This window comes from Rhincodon typus, chromosome 4 (genome assembly GCF_021869965.1).
Source record: "Rhincodon typus isolate 14 chromosome 4, sRhiTyp1.1, whole genome shotgun sequence".
In the NCBI taxonomy this organism is placed as follows: domain Eukaryota; kingdom Metazoa; phylum Chordata; class Chondrichthyes; order Orectolobiformes; family Rhincodontidae; genus Rhincodon; species Rhincodon typus.
Window position 1 is genome coordinate 14,611,174 of NC_063335.1, and position 21,492 is coordinate 14,632,665.

A 21,492-nucleotide genomic window follows, 5' to 3' on the forward strand; every position below is an offset into this window, starting at 1 on the left:
CACATGGTACTCAGCAAGCGACATTATGTAGACAAACATTGATGTTATTGATCTTTCACAGGTGCTTTTTTGAGACTCTTGATGTCTGAATTGTTCCTTACTTTCAAATCCTCCTGCTGTGAGGCTGCACCAGTTAATAATAACTGAATGACAACTGCCAAGCTTTGTTTAAATTTTAAGCCAGGCAGGTTGATTTTGATTATCCAAGATGTTGCACTGAGAAGTGAGCTAGAGAATGGCTATCACCTGTTTTGCTGCATTGAAATAGGTGCAATGTGTATACATGTTCTTTCTGTCTGCAAGGAACAGGGACCTGTCTATTAACATCTATAGTTTTCAGAAAATGAACCATACTGATAACCTGACAATCCCAAATTGATTGTCAACATAATCCTTTGCACACCACACCATAGAGTTTAAATGTTGCTTGCCATTAATTTTGTATTTCTTGCAAATTGCCTTGATGAGTGTGAATTGAAAAGATTAAACAAAATATATACTCTTTCACTGACAAAGAAAATTAATTTTCTACCTGATCATGGTATTCTGACTCTTAATGGATGAATACTAAATACTGCTTTGAGTTTGATAGCAGCATCCCATTCATGGTGTATACAACTCATGTTGCTACTGCATACTAGCAATGTGACATATTTACCTGTTACTCAAAACTTTAAGTTATCTTATTCTTCAACTGTAAGTGAAGCTAAATTGGGTACTTTTCAGAACAAAAACTATGGTGCAGTTGCATGTCCAAGGAAGCTACATATATTCATACACGTTGCCCGTGTTCTTTGCAGACAGAAATAACATGTACAAACACTGTGACTAATTCAAAACAATAAAACAGGTGACAGTGATTCAATCAGAGTTAACCTACATTGGTTAAATTTAAACAAAACTTGGCAGTGAACTGCCGGTCTTCATTAACTGATGCATCTACTGGCAAGGACTCCTCCAATCACACACACTTGCCAAAGAAACAGATTTTATATCTCCTCTGATGAAATATGAATATTGTTTTTCCCCTTGTGTTGATTTTTCATGCAAATTATCCTGGTGGGTACAAGAAAGAAGCCCAAACAAAATGTTTGTTTAGCAATACTCAAGTGTTACACAACCAAACAATTATTTTATTTGTCATTTTAACAATATTCCACCTTGATTGTATTTTTTTTTAAATGCATTTGTTGTGGGTCCCAAATTTCTTTATCATCAATAAAATTAGTATCTTGCAAAGATTTAATTTAATCCTATGATTGAAGTTACATCTATTTGCCTTACGGGAGTACTTAGTGAAAAGATTTGCTCAGAGGTCTTCATAGTTGATTCTGATACTTCAGATCTTGCTGTGATGATCTGAAGAAGCTCGTTAGTGGAAGCTAGGGTCTTTATTTTGATCTGCTACTTCTGTCCATTTTGGCTGGAGCTATGCATGATTTATAAGTAATTTTAATCAACCTGTTCAGATGTATTATGACATAACTCAGCTGCATATGGAACTTGAACATGGACCCCTGGCCTACAGGTAGAGAGGCTTCTTGTTTTATTGTGCTGCTGAAGTTTAATTCCTTCCTCCTCCGCCTTCCATCAAAATCTTGTCCATAGCTGAAAGGTGTCTCAACAGATGACATGTATATTATGTGTATAAAGTCAGGTTAATTGCAGTGTGAGTATAAAAACAGAGAAGACATGCTCAAACGTAAAGAACACCAGCATTAAGGTTGTCATCAATCAGCTGCAGGATATCCTCTAGGGGGAGGGGGATCAGTCAAAATTTGTTGTCTACATTGATACCAACACCATAGGTAAGAAGAGGGACCATGTCCTAAAAGCAGACTTCAGGAGTTCAGAAGGAAATGAAAAAGCAGGACCTCAAGGGCAGGACTCTCAAGATTACCCAGTGCAAAATGCTAGTGAGAATTGCAACAAGGGAATTGATCGATTGAACTAGGCTGGTGTAGAAAGGAAGGCATCCAATTTCTGACACACTCGGACTGGTTCTGGGGACCTGTAGAAGCTGGACAGCTTACATTTCAAAAGCACCAGCATTTTAAAAGAGGCAGCACTCTGGCTCAGTGGTTAGCGCTGCTGCCTCACAATGCTAGGGACCCAGGTTCAAAAACACCCTGTCTGTGTGGAGTTTGCATGTTCTACCCATTTCTTTCAGGTGCTCTGGTTTCCTCACTAATTCCAAAGATGTGCACGTTATGTGGATTGACCATGGAAAATGCAGGGTTGCAGGGATAGGGTAGGAAGATGGGTATGGTTGGGATGCTCTTCGGATGGTCAGTGTGAACTCGATGGGCTGAATGGCCTGTTTCCACACTGTAGGTATTCTATGGCTAGGATTATGCTCACAGGGAAATTTGCTGTCAAACTTCTAGGAGCCTGAGGGATAATTCAACATTACTTCGGCAGCAGTAAGTTGAAAATATACGCAGGAGAATAGAAGACAGGAAAAATAAAGCCAAGCATTGAGTATGCTTCAAAGGCAGAATTATGTTATAAAGACAATTTTAAGGGCGCTCTACCTGAATGCATGCAGCGTTTGCCGCAAGGTAGATGATCTAAAGGCGCAATTTGAGATAAAGGCATATGATCTAATTGCTATTACTGACAAATGGTTCTGTGTTGACCAGGACCTGGAACTGAATACTGTGAAGAGACAGAAAAAGTATTGGGGGTTTCGGTTTCTCTTGTTCCCATGTCCAGAACAGTTCTTTGACGCAAAATTGAAAATTTCCAATGAATATTAAGAAATTGGACATCAGTTTCTGTACAGGAGTGCCTTGAGCGCCTTGTATTTCGTCTTCACAATGCAGTTTTTGTGGTTCAATGTCAACAAAGCAAACTTGAATATTTACAAAATTCAGAGCTATGAAGTACAAACGCTACTTCAAAAAGACCTTTAAGAGCTGTTCTCTCATTATAAAACTCAATACTCAAGATACATTTACAGTTTTGATGCAATAATCACGTAAAAGAATTGAAGTGTTAACTGTCAGAACCAGGAAGTGTAAGTCACAGTAATAAGTTCAAAGTTGGATTCAGTACAGAAAGCAAAAGAGAAGGGAGGGAAAAATAGGATTAAACAACCTAGTTAAAAGAAGAAGATAAAATTACAAATTTAAAACTTTTAAAAGCAACTGTAACTCTCCAGCATTTTACCTCAAGATTCCAGTGACCCTACCCAACTCTACATACCTGTTATTAAGCACCGTTGGATTGAGCTTAGACCAATCTTATTCACCCATTGCTTCTATACTCAGTAACCTACATTGGTCTTCATTCTGGAACATCTCAATTTTTAAATTCTTTATTTGCAGATCCTGCATTGATCTCGCCCTTCCCAATCTCTGTAACCTCCTGCAGTCCCTCAGCTCTCTGAGATATATACAATCTTGGACTCTTGCTCTGTAATGATTTAATTTATTTTATTGTTAGTTTGGGCTGTGGGTCTCATTGACTCGGTCAGCATTTATTACCCATTCCTATTTCTATCACTGGTGGCCATGCCTTGAGCTATCTAAAGCTGAAGTATTGAAATTCCATCCCCAAATGGCCCCACAATTCTGTCTCTTTAAAACGTTACTGAATGCTTAGCTCATTGACAAAGCTTTGAGTCATCAATTCTGATATCTTATTCATTCATTTGGCACTGTCCTGTGAATCATCTCGCAAAGTTTGGCTGCACTCGAGGCACTATGCGAATACAAATTGATGTTAGCTGATCAATATGCTAGAATAATCAGATCACTGAGTGGAATTGAAGATAGGATGAAGTGCTGCTTCACACCCAATGATGCACTTTTGAAGAGTAGTCCACTTTGCAATGTTAGAAATTTTCCAATTTGCACACAGTATGCTTCCACAAAAGAAGTGATAAAATATGACATGATCTACTTTCAAGCTCTGACTGAGGAATAAATCTTTGTTATGGCACCAGGAATAACTTCCTTGTCCTTCATCAAAATAATTGTACACAACTTTCATGGAAGAGAAGTTCAGGCCAGCAAATTGCCAGTGAGAACTCTCTCTCTCTTCAGGTGTGGCCGTCCAATGTCATGGCCTACGTTTGGGGTGGGCAGAGACTCCATATGTCTCAGACTGACAGAAATTGGTTACCTGGTCTGAGCTCATGTCAGAAATGCACTTTTGACCCTGAAGAAGTTGCAGGACAAGATATTTAATTTTTTGTGCATTGAGAATCATTAACGATGACTCAATGCTGCTATTTGTGTAGCTGTTGTAAAATACTGTCCTGTGTGGCATCATTTATTAGTATATGGTTTATCACCTTGCTCTTTGTTTAAACGCAATCATTGACCAATCTTAAGCTGAGAGTCCATTTAATTTTGTGATAGCCCAAAGTCAGCAGACTCATCTGGGGTGTTTGATTTCCACTCACCATCTTCCATCCAAGTTTGTATGGCCGCTGGCCAATGTTTAACATGTCAGATGCTGACTTCTTGAATTTCCCTCAAAGATATGGGAGATGGCAACATTGTGGTACTATCAGTGGGCCAGTAATCCACAGAGCTCTGGGAGCACAGCTTCAAATTGCAACATGGCAGTTAATGGAATTTGAATTCAATCAATTAATCTGGAATTGAAAATGGTGCCCGTGAAACTAATATTGATTGTTGTAAAAATCCATCTCCTTCAGAAAAGGTCCTTTAGATAGGGAAATTGCCATTCCTACCTGATTTGACCACCATGTGATTCCAGAGCCATAGTAATGTAGTTGACTCTCATGGAAGCTATTCAGTTCAAGGGCATTTAGGAGGGCATCAAATACTGACCTTGAGATTGTTGATTTGCTTGCCAAGTTAGCTTGTTTTTGTTCAAGTCAACAACCTCGCCCACAACCCGAGCTACAGATCTTTGCCAAAACTTTAAATGCTGGCCTTGCCATTAATGGTCCAGTCAATAAACGGATTTATTTAGTTAGTTTATCTGCCGCAAACCAAAATCTATACCCTCAATGTTATTCAGTGCCATTCCAAATATTCTTCACCAATTGGTATGGATTTTCCATTATTCAAGATGAAGGACAATGCAGATTTATTATCAGTGGGAATCTGCAAAGCTTCCAAACAGAAAAGAATATTTCAGTATATGGTAAATATAATCTAACAAATCTTTGAACTTGCCTATCCTTCAGAATATGACTAATGAAATTAATATTGCAGTAAAGGGAGCTGATTAAGAAAACATCGTTAAGGTGCCAATTCAAAAAAACTTTCATCCCCTCCATATTGTGATTAAATTTGACCACATTGTTTGACCATCTCTCTGTTGCATCAATTGACTGAATATAGTTAAGAAAATAAATCATAACCATACCAAGCTGCTTTTTTTCTGAAACTAATTATTTTAGTAACTGCACTAGAAATAAGAAAAGGTTCTGCTTTACTGCTTTATTGCATGCATAATATTAAAATCTGGCATAATATTCTTGGCCTTGGATGCATTTGTTGTAAACGAAACGAATTGTATGTCTGTGTTTATAATCATGGTAAAGTATATTTTAACTACACAGCATGGAGATGTAGTAATAAAAAAAGGAAAGAAATTGCTAAGTTAGCCTTTACTATAATATTATAGCTTTTATGACTTAAAGGATTGGAGTGGAAGAGTAAAATATTCTTATTTCAACTATATAGGTCTTTGGTAAGAATATGCCTAGAGCGTTGCGTACAGTTTTGTCTCTTATCTAAAGAAGAACATATTTTCCCTGGCAAGACAGTGCAATGAAAGTGTCTGTTCCACAAGGAATGACTAAGTGAACTGGGATTATATTACCTAGAGTTAATAGGAATGCAAGGAGGTTGTATTGAAACGTATAAAACTCATGTGCTTTCAGAGGATATTCTCCCAGTTGGGAAATCGAGAACATGATGGCACAGTCTTATGAGGGAAATGTCTTGGGTTGATATTAAGAGAAGTGATTCACTTAAAGGTTTTTAAATGTTTGGAATTCCCTTCATCAGTGTGTAATACATATCAGTCATTATGAATAATCAAATTAGAGATCAGTAGATTTTTGAAAACTAAGGAAAATGAGGGATGTGGAGATAGTGCGGGAACATATTGAGGTAAAAAGTCATCCATGATCATGTTGACAGTTGAAGCAGCCTTGGAGAGCCGAGTAACCTAGTCCTGCTCCCATAATTTTTTTTGCTGCTCTGTTTCTCCATAATGATGGCCTGGCAGCTATTGCCTCATGTTAAGTTAAAGAAGTAAATGCCTGTTTAAAGGACTCTTCAAGATAGAGGTGATCTCATGGTACCCATCTTGCATTGTCAGAGTGCATATCTGGAAATTGTGCTGTCATCCTTCCTGTAGCCTCATGAGCATGCCCACAATCCTTAATGGGACTGCAGATTTGTGAGTGGCCAATAAGGACAGTGCTTCCAAGAAGATCAACATTGCTGAGCACATTGCCAACAAGTGTGGGTTCAGGATCTGAAAATGAACCCACATTGTGATTATCCTCAAAGGGCACAAAACACTGCTCTTTACATTTATCACAACTTTGGCTAGATCTGCGAGCTCATTCATCTTAGACTAATGTATTACATTTGGAACAATTCACAGTGTTGCTAAATTTCCTTTTCTTCCAGTCGCTTCTAATTTTGAAAGTAGTACATTTAAATGGCAACTATTAAATGAGGAATTTGAACTGGAATGATAATAACAATGGTGTTCCTTTTCTTAAATTTTCTTGCACAGGTTTTCGGGGATGAATCTGCCTCCACCTATTATCAGCAGCAAGAACTGGCTTAGGTTGCATTTTGTATCAGACAACAACCACAGGCACAGAGGATTCAGTGCTCAGTACCAAGGTAACTTTACATGCACAAAAAATGTAACTTTGCATGCGAAAACTTTCAGAAGATAATTTTGTGTCTTCACGGTATATCCGTGATTAAATCTTCAGCTTGAATGTTTCTGGGAATAGCGTTTAAATGATGCTTAAAGGAGGAAGTACTTTAATGTTTCAATCGGATCTGTATGCAGTCAAAGCAGTTTGAAAACCCTCAAAGTGCAAAGACAACTTTAAGCCAGTGAAATTTGAGAGTAAAAATCATTGACAATTGTCTGTTCAGAATAGAGTCAATTTTAGCTCTGCATCTCTTGCTACCCAAAGGTAAATTTTACAAGTTCTCCTTTCTCAAGTGTATCTGTAAACAATGCAGCAACAATAAGTATTCCACAATCCCTGTTGAAATCATGTAATACATTGTTGGTTTCCAGTGAGATTGTGTAAATTGCTTGTAAACTGTAGAGGAGAGGGAGTAAACCAGTTAGTACATAGAAATTTCCTTTCAAACTAACTCAGTTACAGCCTTCGATATATTAATTACTGCCAAAATTTGCAGATGGGCAATTTATTAAATGAGGTGCATACATGAAGCTGAAATCATAGGCACAGCAAATAAATTGTGAACAAGACATAGCACTTTATGGAATAATTTGCACATTCTCACAAAGATTGCTCCTGGTTTATATCAGGTGGAATCATCACTAGAGGGACCAGTAACAAATCTCTGATCCATTTCTTTGCTGCTGTGAACTTATTTTTAGATTATTGGATTTTTCTCCAAAGTAGTTTAACAAAGGACAACTTTTAGTGATCAATGTTTGAGACAAAAGTTTTGGCAGTAACTAATATATTGAAGGACTGAACTGGGTTACTTTGAAACAAATTTTCTAGGTTTGAGAAAAGAGTTTTTGAATGTTATGACAAGAAATCAGTTCAGTTGGTTGGGTGGCCTGTTTGTGACACAGAGTTGTGCTCACAGTATAGGGTCAACTCCTGCACCAGCTGAGAACTCCCACTTAGAACTCCCCTTCTCAGCCTTTCCCCTCACTAGTTGTCTCCCTCAAATGAGTATGGTCCAGCAGGACTACGGAGACTTTGCTTTACCAACACCTGAAGACAGTAAAAACAAATAGTTTTATCTTGTCAAACTACTTAAATCTGCCCATGCTAGTTCTGGTGCACTCCAAATGTTTTCTTTGGCTATCTTCACAATATCTTACATTATATGATGAATAGCTATCAGTAGAATGGCTGAACCTGATGTAAGCCTCTAAAATGTATAAATTAAGACAGAAAAAAACTATGGTCCATAGCTATTGTATTACTTTTATTACATTATTTTTAATCTTTTACTTTTCTCCATCTTTTAGACTTTTAAACTGGTGCATCTTTTGCAGTAAACTTACTGTATTTGTGACTTGCTAGGAAAGCTAAACTAGCCATTTGTAATGTATACAAATTAAAGAATAAATTAGAATCTGTATTCTAAATTTTCAGGACTTGGTGAGATCAGCTAAGAAACAAAGGGCAAGTTTCTCTAAATGTGATAATGTTCCACAGGGAGGAAGCTATTAGTTCATGTGTGTCATGTTTCTGATAGGAACGTTTTCATGTCAGTTTAATTGCTGAAGAAAGAACAATCCCCAGTAAAGGAGAGGGAAATTGGAAAGTGTATGTTGCAAACTCTTGGCTCTTGGTCATCATGCCCAGGAGCACACTGCTGAGATAATTAATCAAAGAAGATAGTTGGAATAGCTGAGAGTAGTGGACATTTTTATGAGTCCTTTATCCTGCTTAACAACAATGTTAGCACTCTAATAAGTGGATAAGTGTCCAATTACAGAATAATGTTGCTTTCTTTGGCAAAGTACAGAGAGTCTTTCATTTGATTCTGAAATCAGTACAGGCCTAGAATTAAACCAGGTTAACAAGTTGTATCTAAATGTTATAATTGATAAGACCATAGGTCTTGGATGCACTTACAGAAATTAAATGAACCCAAGTAAATCCCTGGCCATCATCATCTCCATCCACTATTTTGAAATTACTCCAGAGTCTGAAAGAAGAATACTGAATTTGTGAAAAGTTCTTGGCATGATCTGTAATCACATCCAAATGCAGAAAAAATTCTAAACATACCATTAAAATCATCCGTGACTTGCTATATCAAACAATCAGCTGCTGTGTCTCCTTCAATAATCGTATATATCTTGGATTCTGCTGGAACCATCTGGGATGTCTTAGACAGATTCAATGTCACCAATCCTTCTGATTGCATAAGCTATTGATTCCGTGTTCGGAAAGATGTCCATACAATCTGTTCAACAGAAGTAAGGCTCAATCTTGATAAAGAATAAGTAGTTTTGTTGCAAGTTACTTAGTACCTATTTATACTAAATCTGAGATATATGATAGTCTCATAAGTGACAATCAGGCTCAATTTATGATAAATTTCACATCACTACGGTAGCCAAATGCTGTTAATACTTGGAAAAATCACTGAAGGCTTATACACCTTCTAATGAAAATATCCAGAATATCTAAGACATATACAGAACTCTGATTAGCTCCTACCAGGAACAATTCTTTATATCCGGATGGCCGAAGTATATTTTGTGATATCATTTAACCCTTTCAATAAGTTACAACAAAGAACAACACATTTGTGTCTGTTGCGTGCCATTTACTGGCACTTGGGAAACCAGCCCCTTAAACTTCTCAATATATATCAAAGCACAAACAGACTGGCATATTTGAATATAAACAAAAAGAAGAACTTTATCATCTTATTTACATTCTTAGTAGTACTGTATGCCAAGGGTGTCCATGAGTATCTGGCATCCAGTGTACTTTGTACCTTAAGGAAGAAATGAGTAAAATTATACATTCTATGGGTAGTTTGTTGAATAGGAACAATTATTTGCATTACCAAAACAGGTAGAAGGTATTTTGCTAATTTTTCTGATGCCTCACAGAATGTGCATGGATCTACTGACACTGATATCACAGCAGCATTTTTTTCTATTTATTCATCGGGCATCCCACATGTGTATGATACCAAGATTTGTGACAGTATTTGTGACACTGGTAATGGGCCAGTTGGAGTATCATTGCACCCAAGTCTATCTATTGATGGCGCACACAGGAATTTCTGGGCTATCGTCTGAGTCTTAAACCATCTACCATTGATACAAAAACCTAATGAACTACAAAATGCTTCAGATTTAGTTGTTACATTATGTTTTTAAAGAAGTTGCTCAGATATTAAGAGCATTCTACTTTTTTGTTGTTTTTTGATTGTATAATTTTTAGGGACAAATGTGAAGATACTCTGAATTTGTGACTCCATATGAACAACATCCAGAATCAATATGCAGTAATGACTTAACTGGAATGCTATTATTACTGAGAAACTGTTTAATTAGCAAAACAAGAAATTCTACAATTACACCTCAAAGCTCTTTATCAGGTCAAAAACATTGCATTGAATACCAATGGTGAAGTTTCACATACCATTCCCTTTACCAATCGAGGACTTTCACCTGCACCTTGATTATTTATGTGCAGGAATTCAAAATCAGAATTATCCCACAACAGGTGAATCCAAGAACACATTTCAGATCTTGAGATAACTGTGACTTGTTCCTTGATACCTCCATTATATTTTCTCCCATTTGCCTATGCAGAAGAAAGACAGCATTAGCATAAAATCCCTGTGACACTTGACAACACTACATTTACCATCAGCTGATATCTGTTGCTGATGTAAAAGTGTATTGAAATCCAGCAGAAGGGTAGTGCCTGGCTTTTAGTATTACCATTTTATTTGAAACATAACTTACCATTTCAATGAATTGTATGCTTAATTGTTGGTGAGGCCAAGGTGTTTCCTATCATTAGTAGCCAGTCCTTGAAGTTAATTCATAAAATATTCAAATCTAAAAGGTACCTGGAAATTAGTTGTACTGCCAAGGATTTCATGTTCTCTTGTTCTTGGTCAACGGTTCAATGAATTAACACTCTTGTTACTCTTTGTGCTTTATATGTTAATTATGGGGACCTTATATGGATATTTTACAACATGCAGTGTTGTAGCACAAAATCTAAATTGCAGTAAACCTCATATGAAATGAAACATGAATACCATTATCCTGCTTATAACTACACACTCTTTGTTAACTGCATCCCTCTTCTAAGCATAAGCCTCATTATGGAGCCCCATGCATGGCAAATAAACATTTATTTGATTAGAGTTGTCCCTATTAAACAAACACTGTTAAAGTTTGCATGATATTGCTCACAAATGATGATATGTCCCATAAAAAGAAATAAACTGAACTTGTTACAATTCTCTCACAGCTGGTTTCCATTAAGTGATAAAATAGAATTAAACAAGCCCAACTATCTCTGTTCGGTGAAATCGATTAGTGGGACATCTTTGTGAAACTTTCTCATTCATATCAGCTATACTCCATTAGTTCACAAATATCTGAATCAAGATTACTTGTTCACAATATCTAAATAGATGATGCTCTGATATTGCTTTTACTTAGTGTTTTCAATTGCCAGTTCTGAAATGAGAGACAAATCGATTCTATAAAGATACAATCTCATTATGACCCATTCTCATAATCACGAAGGTATATTTTTCATTACACCATAAATAAATTTGCTTTAGACAAATGGTTATCGCTTTCTGCAAAGAATCCAGTCGTTCATTAATTGGGATGCGTATTTTATACTTCAACAAATATCAATGTTTTACAGTAAAGTTACAACATCACATGAACTAGGTAATATATGGCACTGGGCAGAAATATATCACACAGATGCTTCCAATATTTACTGGTGTATAAGGCAATACTTGTTGCAGCTCTTGAGGGCTCTCAACTGGAGTCTCTACCTCTGAGCCATTAGGCCCAGTCCAAGTCCTACCTGATCCAAAGTTATGAGCAGGTTGATTACAAACATTTACAAATCAGTACTTGCAGCATTGTTAATTTGCAATATTATTTTTGTGCCCTTGGCGGCACATAAATTATGAGTAACAAATTGTAGGAAGCAAGGTATCTTTACTCTTTCAGTGCTAAATATTTGAGAGAAGGAAGAGAAGAACACATTCTCTCTCTCTCTTTCTCTCTTTCTGCAGCATCTTTGTTGCCCAAGGGCTGTTAACCATGACTTTGGGTATTCTGATGGAGCAAGATGAGAACATAAGCTTCATAAGCCATTTCAGCCTGTACGGAGATTGAGCCTATGCTGTTGGTGTTATTCTGCACTAAACTCTTGTCAGTTCGGCCATGATCAAACATTGGCACTAAAGCTATGTCATCAGACTGGAATATGAGTGTTTTTATTCTCTGGACAGTAAAAGTTCATCAGGCTTATCTTTAAAGCTTTTATATTTTGCACATATTGTCCTCAGTTAATTTGCATTTTATCCACTTCTTCAACTTTTCTTCAACCAACTGGAAGAGAGAGGTGAGCAGGACAACTGTCTTCTTGTTTAGAGAAACGCGTGTTTCTGCAAAATCTGTATTAAGAGAAATAAAACAGGAAATGCATAGGAGATTTAAACTGTAGATCAAAAGAAAATTCCTTGTGATTTATTTTTCATGCTGGGTGTTGGATATCGTATTTTTAGCAGTACATTACAAAAAAAAGAAACTTGGAAATTCCTGTAACCGTGCTTGTAACATTATCAACATATGGGAAGGTATTCATTTCATTTCAGAAAACTTGTAAAATGTCATACGATAATGTGTTTCTTTCGCCTCTTTTTCTGAACTTTTATTTCTGAACTAACATCTGTAGCCATGGTAATAGAATTAGTTATCATGAAAGCCTTTCTTTTGTGTTGCATAACTTCAGGAACATGGTTGGTATCATTTGTTAAACATGCTTGCTGAGATTTTTTTTAAAATTCAAGATTACACATAGCATTATAATCTATAACGTAATTGTGACAACATTAAAATCATGGGCTGCAGAACAGCTTGTGATCCTGAAATTACAATTATATTGTTCACTGGGGTAAAGGACCATAAATTGAGATCCACTATTCCCAGATTTGTACCAAATGCTGAAGTTATTTTTAAGGTACGCAAAGTACCCCAAATTACCTGATTTTCAGACTAAGGTTGATAGAAAGTACAGACCAAGTGTCTGAACTAAACAAGTATTATTATTTGTGATAAGCATTTAAAAATATGTAAACCCTTGGCACGACACTATTAACTAAAACTCAAAACTCCTTAAAACCTTACCCGTATGTGCGCACACCACATAAACAAACAAATAGAGAAAATAGGTTATTGTTGGAGTTAGGGGAAAAACTGGGAAGTTGATTCAGTGGTCTTTGCTTCCCAATTTTGTTTCTGAGGTGATCCTTCATTGGCTAATCCAGCCTTTGGTGTTCAATTGTCTATTTTCAAGAAGTTTCCATTGGTTTGTAAGAAGTACAGAGTAACTGCTTCACTTGGAAAATGTCTCTAATTTATCAATTTAAAATTCACAGCTCATAGCAACTGCTGGAGGAAAAAGTCACTGATTTTCTTCCAGTTTAAACAGAGTTTTGTTCTACTGCAGAGAACAGACAGCTTTTGCTGGGGAGAACATAAGCATATAGATCTGCAGCTGTTTCAGTTTAACATGCTCAGTTTGCTGAAAACCAGTCAACTTCACTTGACCATTGCAAAACCCACAGCCACAAAAGACAGTACATAACAGCTCTCATATTCCTTTATGTGAAATCCTGGTAAAGTCCTGTTATTTTTTAATTAGTTATTTCTCATTGTGGTTTACAATTTTCAAATTCACAAAAATATAAAGCCATTGTTCTTACAATACGCTAGTTTATAAATTGGTCACTTGAAAAGAGAACTTGGCTGAAACCATGTGAACATGATGAGGGTCTCAACTACCAGCTCAGGAGTTATTTGGAACCCAGTGTCAACACGTTTCAGCAATACCTTCCACAGCATGTGCCATACAAGCACCATAAGTCAGTGGCACAGGCATTTCCTTTGAGTTGGCAAGGGGAGCCCTGACTGCTGAACGCTGCCAACCAATTAGAGGAAGCAGCTCTGTGGAATGGTAAGTACGATACCTATCCGAGGCATCGCAGTGTTGCTGAGTCTCCGGTTACATGGTTCTGGAGGTTGATGGGGAGGAGTTAGAGCAACCCCTTTCGCAAGATCAGGGCCACCATTCAACCAGCGCTTTTCAACCCTGGGAACTGCTGCTGAGTCAGCAGAGACAGGCTGTGGCCTTAATTGACTATATTGTCCATTAAATGGTTTCAAACAGCAGTAGGGTAGGAAACCATCCACAAACTACCTCTTCCCCAATTCCCCCTCCTCTCCTCCATGGACTTAAATATCTATCCAACAAAATAACCCAACCTCCAATCATCAAACTTCCTGGCGTGTAGGGCAGAATGTCAGAGGCAACGTCATTGTACATTGTCCAATTATAGTGTTAACATTGCAGCTAGGTTGATGCAGGATATTGGCCTTACAAAATGTATAGAAGAGACCACTGAATAAATTAAGAGGCATTAAAATCTCATCCATCAAAAACAGATCAGCATGTTGGGCAATACAACATTATGGTTTGAATCTTATCAGCTGTCAGGTCCCCAGTATTAATGTCTTGCAAGGATGCCCCACCATTGACTGTCCTCTCACTGGTGATACAGCCTCAGCAATGGTCACCACTAGAGTTGGCACTGCTGAGATGCCACTCTCTGGCCAGTAGCTTTAGGAGCATGCTACCATCCTTAATTGAATGGTGGTATGACATTGGTATGCCTCTTGATATGACATTGATCATAAGATGCTGTCCCAGGCATCCTACTACCTGCTAAATCATGGTTAGCATCCACTTTCAAGTCTACAAATGGGACTTCACCATCATCAATATAATTCATTCCTGCTTCTGAAAATGTATATTTTTTTTTCACCAGTTTTAAATATGAATAAACTGATGCTGCAGAGCTAATAGGTTAAGCATTCTGGTGGAAGCACTATTTGAATACTGTATTCCCCAGGTTTACAATTCCAGAAGTAGTGAACAATAATAATTTTAAATCATCACTTTTCTTTTTTGTTTTACTTCGTTTTTGTTTTGTCCATAGAAGTCATCAGGAATGAAAGTGCAATGAGCTGTTTATAGCTGGTATCTTTCTTCATACGTTTATACCAACCACAGCATTATTCTGTTTAAGCTCTTCAAAAGATTATTTGTGTTTGTTTTGTTAATCTAATTATTTCTGCCTCCTCTATATTCAGATAAATCCCTCCTTAGACCACTTCAATTAATGTGCTGCATTATGAGAGTGTACATTTATTTGAAAATACACTGGCAAAATTACAATGCAAAGGATTTAGTCTATTCTCATCTTCGTTAAATATTAAATAGTATTATCTAAAATACTGAATTAAAATGCCATCGACAGTCCATAACAACTACTGAGTTAATTTTCAGCAAAGTGCGCATTACATTATATATAGAAAGTGTAATTAAATTCATTTGCTTACTTCAAGCTAAAGTTTTCCATAATTACATTTTCTACATGCAGAATTCACCTGAAATCAGCCAAAATGGTTAAAAAAAAGTTTCAGAATCTTAGCTTTAATATCTGTCCAGCTCAAATCAATATTCATAGTCCTATGTGCCGTTTAAGAAATATCATGCCAGAAGTTGAGCCTGTCCAACAAACTGACCACAGCCCAGGAGAAAATGAAAAACTATTGGAAGTCTCTTCCTTTAGTCAGGCTCCTATTATAAGGTGCTCCCTTTTCTGGGTGTAAAGACACTTGCAGATGTTTTAAAAGGATTATATGTGTGTGTGTGTGTGTGTGTGTGTGTAGATTTACATGAATATATCCAAGACAAAACATTTCATATGTGTACACACACCTCAGTAATTGGGGGTAAGTTGGCAAAGACAGATTAGGAGCCAACATGGAAAAGGTATGACAGTAGATGAGCAATGGCTAGTATTTTTTTTAATGCGATCAAAATACATTGTTTTCAGCCACACAAATCCACCAAGTAAATAAGCTCTTTATTGGGAACCAGAGGAGCAATGAAGAAAAGGCTTATAATGTGGCCAAAAAGCAGAGAGCAAGCGCAAAGATTGGGAAGATTTTAGAATTCAGTAAAAGAAATTTAAATGGAAACAGGAGGAGAGAATATGAGTATCGGCCAACAAAAGACTCGAAAACAAATTCTAAATATTTTTACAGGTGTACATAAGATGAGATTAGTGAAAATAAACATGGGCCCATTATGGCTAAGACGGATGAAATATAATGGAAAATAAGTAAACGTCAGGGGCAGGGAACAAACAGTTTCCCTCTGCATTCACAGTAAAAGCGAACATCTGGGGTCTAAAGGAGAACTAAGGATCTAGCAAAATGAGAAACTTAAATGAACTAGACAATGAAAGAAAGAATTGAAGGGGTTATGTGGCAATAAATTTCCTAAGTCCTGCAACCTAAATCCTTTAAGAGCAGTGGTTGCCTTTTTTCTGACCTTCTAGAAATCCTTAGATTCTGGAACAGTTCCCAAGGATTGTAGTAGAGGTAGTAAATATAAAGCCAGCTTTTAAGCAAAGAGGAAGAGAGAAAACAATGACCTGTGATTGGGAGAGAGCCAACATTTTTTATGGTGACTAAGACCCCCACCCTTGGTGCAAAAGGCTACTGGATCAAACACCAATCAGACACTTAAAGTGCTGACCATGCCGCCTGAGGCTTCCAGAGACCAGCAACCAATAGGAGCTGACAGGCCTACACTGCCTGGCCATGAACTCTGGGCCTGGTGAGAGGGTGAACATTCTCTTTCGGTGGGATTGGTGGGGAAGAGACATCACAGGGTGGGGATAGTGGGAAGTGTGATTGGAAGCAAGGACAATCTTTCAGCATCTAGCACTCTGAGCACCCTCGGTGCCCTACATGTGTATAACAGATCAATATCCATTTCTTGAATTAGGCAGCAAATGGCTTCCAGAGATGTACAGAGATTGAAATTGTAAATTTTTTGCCAGGTTCCACCTTTGTCTTCGGGATCTGTTCCTTGTCCAGAAGCCAATCCCTCACTGTTCTTTCTTACTTTGAAACTCACCCCTGAATCACCCACTGTACTGATTAAACAAAGAAAATAAAAAATTACAGAACTACACAGAGGTGTAATGCCACAACCACAAAAGTCAAAAAGGTGAGGAAATCATGGGAGGGAGCTAAATCCAAATGGTGTTGGAGAGGGAGATAATGCACTGCAGTCCCCCCATAGACCCTCTCTCCCTAAAGGTTTTGAGTGTGTTGGTGTCTCTGGAGATATTATAGAACCATAGAATCCCTACAGTGTGGAAACAGGCCCTTCGGCCCAACAAGTCCACACCGACCCTCAGAGCATTCCACCCAGACCCATTCACTATAAGCCACCTAATCTACACATCCCTAAACACTACGGGCAATTTAGCATGGTCAACCCACCTAACCTGCACATCTTTGGACTGTGGGAGGAAACCGGAGCACCCGGAGGAAACCCACGCAGACACGGGGAGAATGTGAAAACTCCACACAGACAGTTGCCCAAGGCTGGAATCGAACCCGGGTCCCTGGCGCGGTGAGGCAGCAGTGGTAACCACTGAGCCACCATACCGCCCCTAAGGGAGATGGTGCTCTCGCTTGATGGCCTGCTGCCAGGATCTGTTCATGACTGCCTTGGTTAGACCTAGGAGCAGGCCCACCAGGAGGTCCTCCAAGCTGTCTGACCCCTCAGCTCTGCATCAAAGACCAGGACCATGGGGCTGAAAGACAGCCAGAAGGATAACATAACTAAATATAGTCTCTCGTAACCAAACCATAACCTCCACTGCATCTCCAAACAAACAGTTGGGCTAGGAGTCGGTGAACCTCCTTAATTGATGATTAACAGGACTGCTGTGTGCATCACCCTCCACCTCAGGTCCTTGATGGAGAGTGGGAGGACTCTCATGCAGAGAGCTGTCCATTGGGAGATCCTTGCCATCCTGCAGTAAAATAGAATGCAAAGACCCATCTGGGTGATGGATAAGGGAGAAGATGTCGATGGTGTGCAGCAGCAGTCCATCAGGAAAGCTGTCTGTACCACACAGAAGGACATGGGGAGGCATTTCTATGAGGCAATTCAGGTTGTGGGGTATGGGCTGCTGAAGGAGGTTCTGGAACCTGACACCAGTGTGGAACTCTGTACGAGCAGAGATATGCACAGACGCACCACTATGTCCTCAACTGCTGCATGACATTGGATCTGAGCACAGCTATCTCTAGGCACTACTCCCTTCCATCAGCCACACAAGAACCCAGCTCTTATTAAAGATTTTTACCATAATCCATGTGAGCTGATTTATCATCCCAGGTCTTTGGAAAGCAGGTTCTTTTATCCTGTTCTGGATATTTTTGAATTAACCTGTTCAAGGATGTTACGACCTCTGGAGCAAGTGGAATTCAAACCTGGGTCTCCTGGCCCAGAGGTAGGGACGCCAGCATTGTGCCGCATAAGCCTCAAATTCTGAGAGGCGGTGTTGAACTCAGAAATGTGCGATTCTGAGGTAAGCATACTATGAATTATGCCACAACTGGGCAACATAATCTGAGACAGTAAGACCTGCCAATGCTGGAGTCAGACACAACACAGTGTGGAGCTGGACGAACACAGCAGGCCGGGCAGCATCAGAGGAGCAGGAAAGCTGATGTTTCAGGTCCCTTCTTCAGAAATTTGATGATGGTTTATTTGAAAAGAAATGTATTGTGGGCAACATAATCCATTTCTTTTCAAATAAACCATCATCAAATCATCCATTTCTCAAATGAAACAACAAACGGAGCCTAGTCCTTAGATATTTTCTAATCAACTTGTTCAGTGCTGTTATTAAACACCTCTGGTGCAGATGGGATTTGAACTTACTTCTCATAGTGACACTCACTTCCATCTCTTTTGCAGAGATACTATTCGGCACCTCTGTACGTTTTTAAACCACCAATAAATTACCTGTGTTACAAATTAAAGGAATAATTAACAAACCCTACCGACCAGGGGCATTGCCAAAACCCAGTTCCTTCTTTTTCTTCCAGACCCCAATCTTTTCCTTAATGATTTGTTTAATTCATCCAAATTTCACGACTTGCTATGATGGGATTTAAGCTCATGTCCCCAGAATATTAATCTCAGAATTACAAAGCCAATGACAACTGCACTAGACCACTGCCTCCCCAGAACCCAGAACCCAGATTTGTTTATTTTTAAATGTATATGTTTCTAATCAATCTGTTCAGAGATGTTTTTACATGCCTCTGGACGAGGTGGGAATGGAACCTGCGTGTCTTGGCCCAGAAGTAGGGACCAGAACTTAGTTCCTTTCTTTTTATTCAGAAGTGTGCTGACACACAACTGAATGTCCATCACCAAATCGTCCATGGGATTTTTTCACCTATTAACCACAACCAGTAAAGCCCCCATGTTCTCCAAGTGACTAATTTACATGCAAAGTTCATTAACGGGCAATGCAGACCACCAAAGGTGAGGGAGAGTTAGGAAGAGGGGTAAGGGGATAAATCAAAATGGAAGTGGAAGGGGGAGAACCCAGTTCTTATCTCCAAAGTCCAATATGGATCAATTACTCTCATTAACTCCTGGAGCCATTCTGTTTGATCCTTAAAAGGATCTATATTTCTAAATGTGACACAACGCTCCTCCTGCTCTCCCCTTAGCTCCCTCCTGTTGGGAAACAGCCAGAAAAGTGGATAATTGGGCTGGTAGTATGTTGATGCTCTTCTGTGGTTACTAAGTAATCACTCTGTAAATTGGGAAGGTTAGCCATGGACCTTTCTGCCCATGGAGCCGAGAGTTGCTATGGTGGGAATGGGGCAGGTACCTCTCCTGCACCAATCCACCCAATTATTTATCCGTCCTGCTATGTGTCCTGCTACTTCAATGCCCTAGAGACCACTTAGCACAGCAACAGTAGAAGAGAAAATAATATAAACTTCTTGTCATGAATGCGGCAACAGGGCACTTAGAAAACCTTAATGCTGTATAATTAATCAGAATCAACATAAATTTAGAAGGCAAAATCATATTTTACCAATCAGTTAGCATTTTTGGGGGCTGTAAATAAATAAGGGGGAACTGATAGAAATGGTCTATTTAGGTTTTAAAACAGATGTCTGATTTAATTAAAGAAAGCCAAACTAGAATGTTTAAGAGAAAAATCATGTTTAATAAAAAGGGATTGATGAGAATAATCCCAGTGCTGTGGTGTACATGGGCTTCCAAAAGACATTTAATATATTGCTGTACAACAGACCTGTGAGCAAATTTATAGCTTATGGAATAAAAAGAACACCAGTACCTTGGATATAAAATCCCTTAAGTGGCAGGAGACAAAATAGTGGTTAATGAATATTTCTCAATGCAAGAACATTTCCAACAGAGGATGCCCATGGTTCAGTATTAATGAAATATTAATAAAATGGACATTGGTGTACAGAGCACAATTTCAAAATTTGCAAATGATATGGTACTTGAAAGCATCATGAACTGTAAGGAGGATAGTGTAGAAGGACACAGACAAGTTGGTGGAACAGATACACAAGTGGCAGATTAAATTTAATGTCGAGAAGTGTGAAATGATTCATTTTGGTAGGAAAACAGTAGATAAATAAAAAGGTGCCATTTTAATGAAGGATCTGAAGGAGACAGATGTATATGTGCATAATTCATTGAAGATGACAGAACTCATTGAGAGCAGCTAATAGAGCATAAAGTATCCTTGGCTGTATTGATAAGAATCAGAAGTACAAATGACCAAGTAAAGTATCTTGGCCCAAAATCTTGGTTTGGCAGACCAACATCAATCTTAACAGTATTTTGCCCAGAAGATTTCTGGAACTGGGAGGCAGAATTGGCAGTGTGCCCTCCACAGGAAATTTTGGAACTGAGTGAAAAAAGCAACAAATCGGAATGTAGGATTCTGAAATGAACAGTTCAAAGGCTGATATGGAAGTGTGATTTAGAATGATACATTCTCTGGCTAATGTGTTGCAAGAAGAGAATCCAAGAAAAGAAAAATTGGATTGAGAGTGGGATTCAAATAAAAGGAAACAAGAGAAAGAAAAAGCAGAGAGGTGTCATTTTCACGAAGCTAGTGCTAGAGTAACAGAGCTCCAACAACAAACTTTTGATTTCTGTTTTCATTTGTACATCTGCTCTTATTTAAAGTTATTGTGGCTCTTGCATTGAAATAATGGTAAGTTTTATTAGTCTTGTGATTATTTTGATAACCATCTCTGGGCTCTGTGCAGCTTGATGAATTCTAATGAATGTAATGACTCAATTCAAGTGGTGTTGAAATGCAATCATGCTGATGAGAACAGAATAGATAACATCTTATCAAAAATATTTATTTTTTTGGGGCAGCAATTCATAAAATATGAAGTTTTTTTTTGTGGTAACATCACAGATTACTCCAGAGGGACAGATATGTTGATTGAGAATGATTACAAACAGGAGATGTGAACACTCAGCAGGTCAAACAGGATCTACAGAGAGAAGATGGTTGGGTTAATGATCCAGGTTCATGGTATTTTATCAGAACTGGAAAATGTTTC

At 38.2% G+C, this 21,492-nt stretch overlaps 1 protein-coding gene across 1 annotated transcript in view; it reads left to right on the forward strand.

Annotated features, from left to right (window-relative positions):
• The window catches only part of csmd3b (CUB and Sushi multiple domains 3b), a 1,719,816-nt gene that overhangs the window by 971,252 nt on the left and 727,072 nt on the right, over positions 1-21,492 (forward strand). Inside the window, 1 exon segment of the mRNA XM_048595770.1 lies at positions 6,739-6,851. Within this exon segment, the coding sequence (XP_048451727.1) occupies positions 6,739-6,851 (113 nt within the window).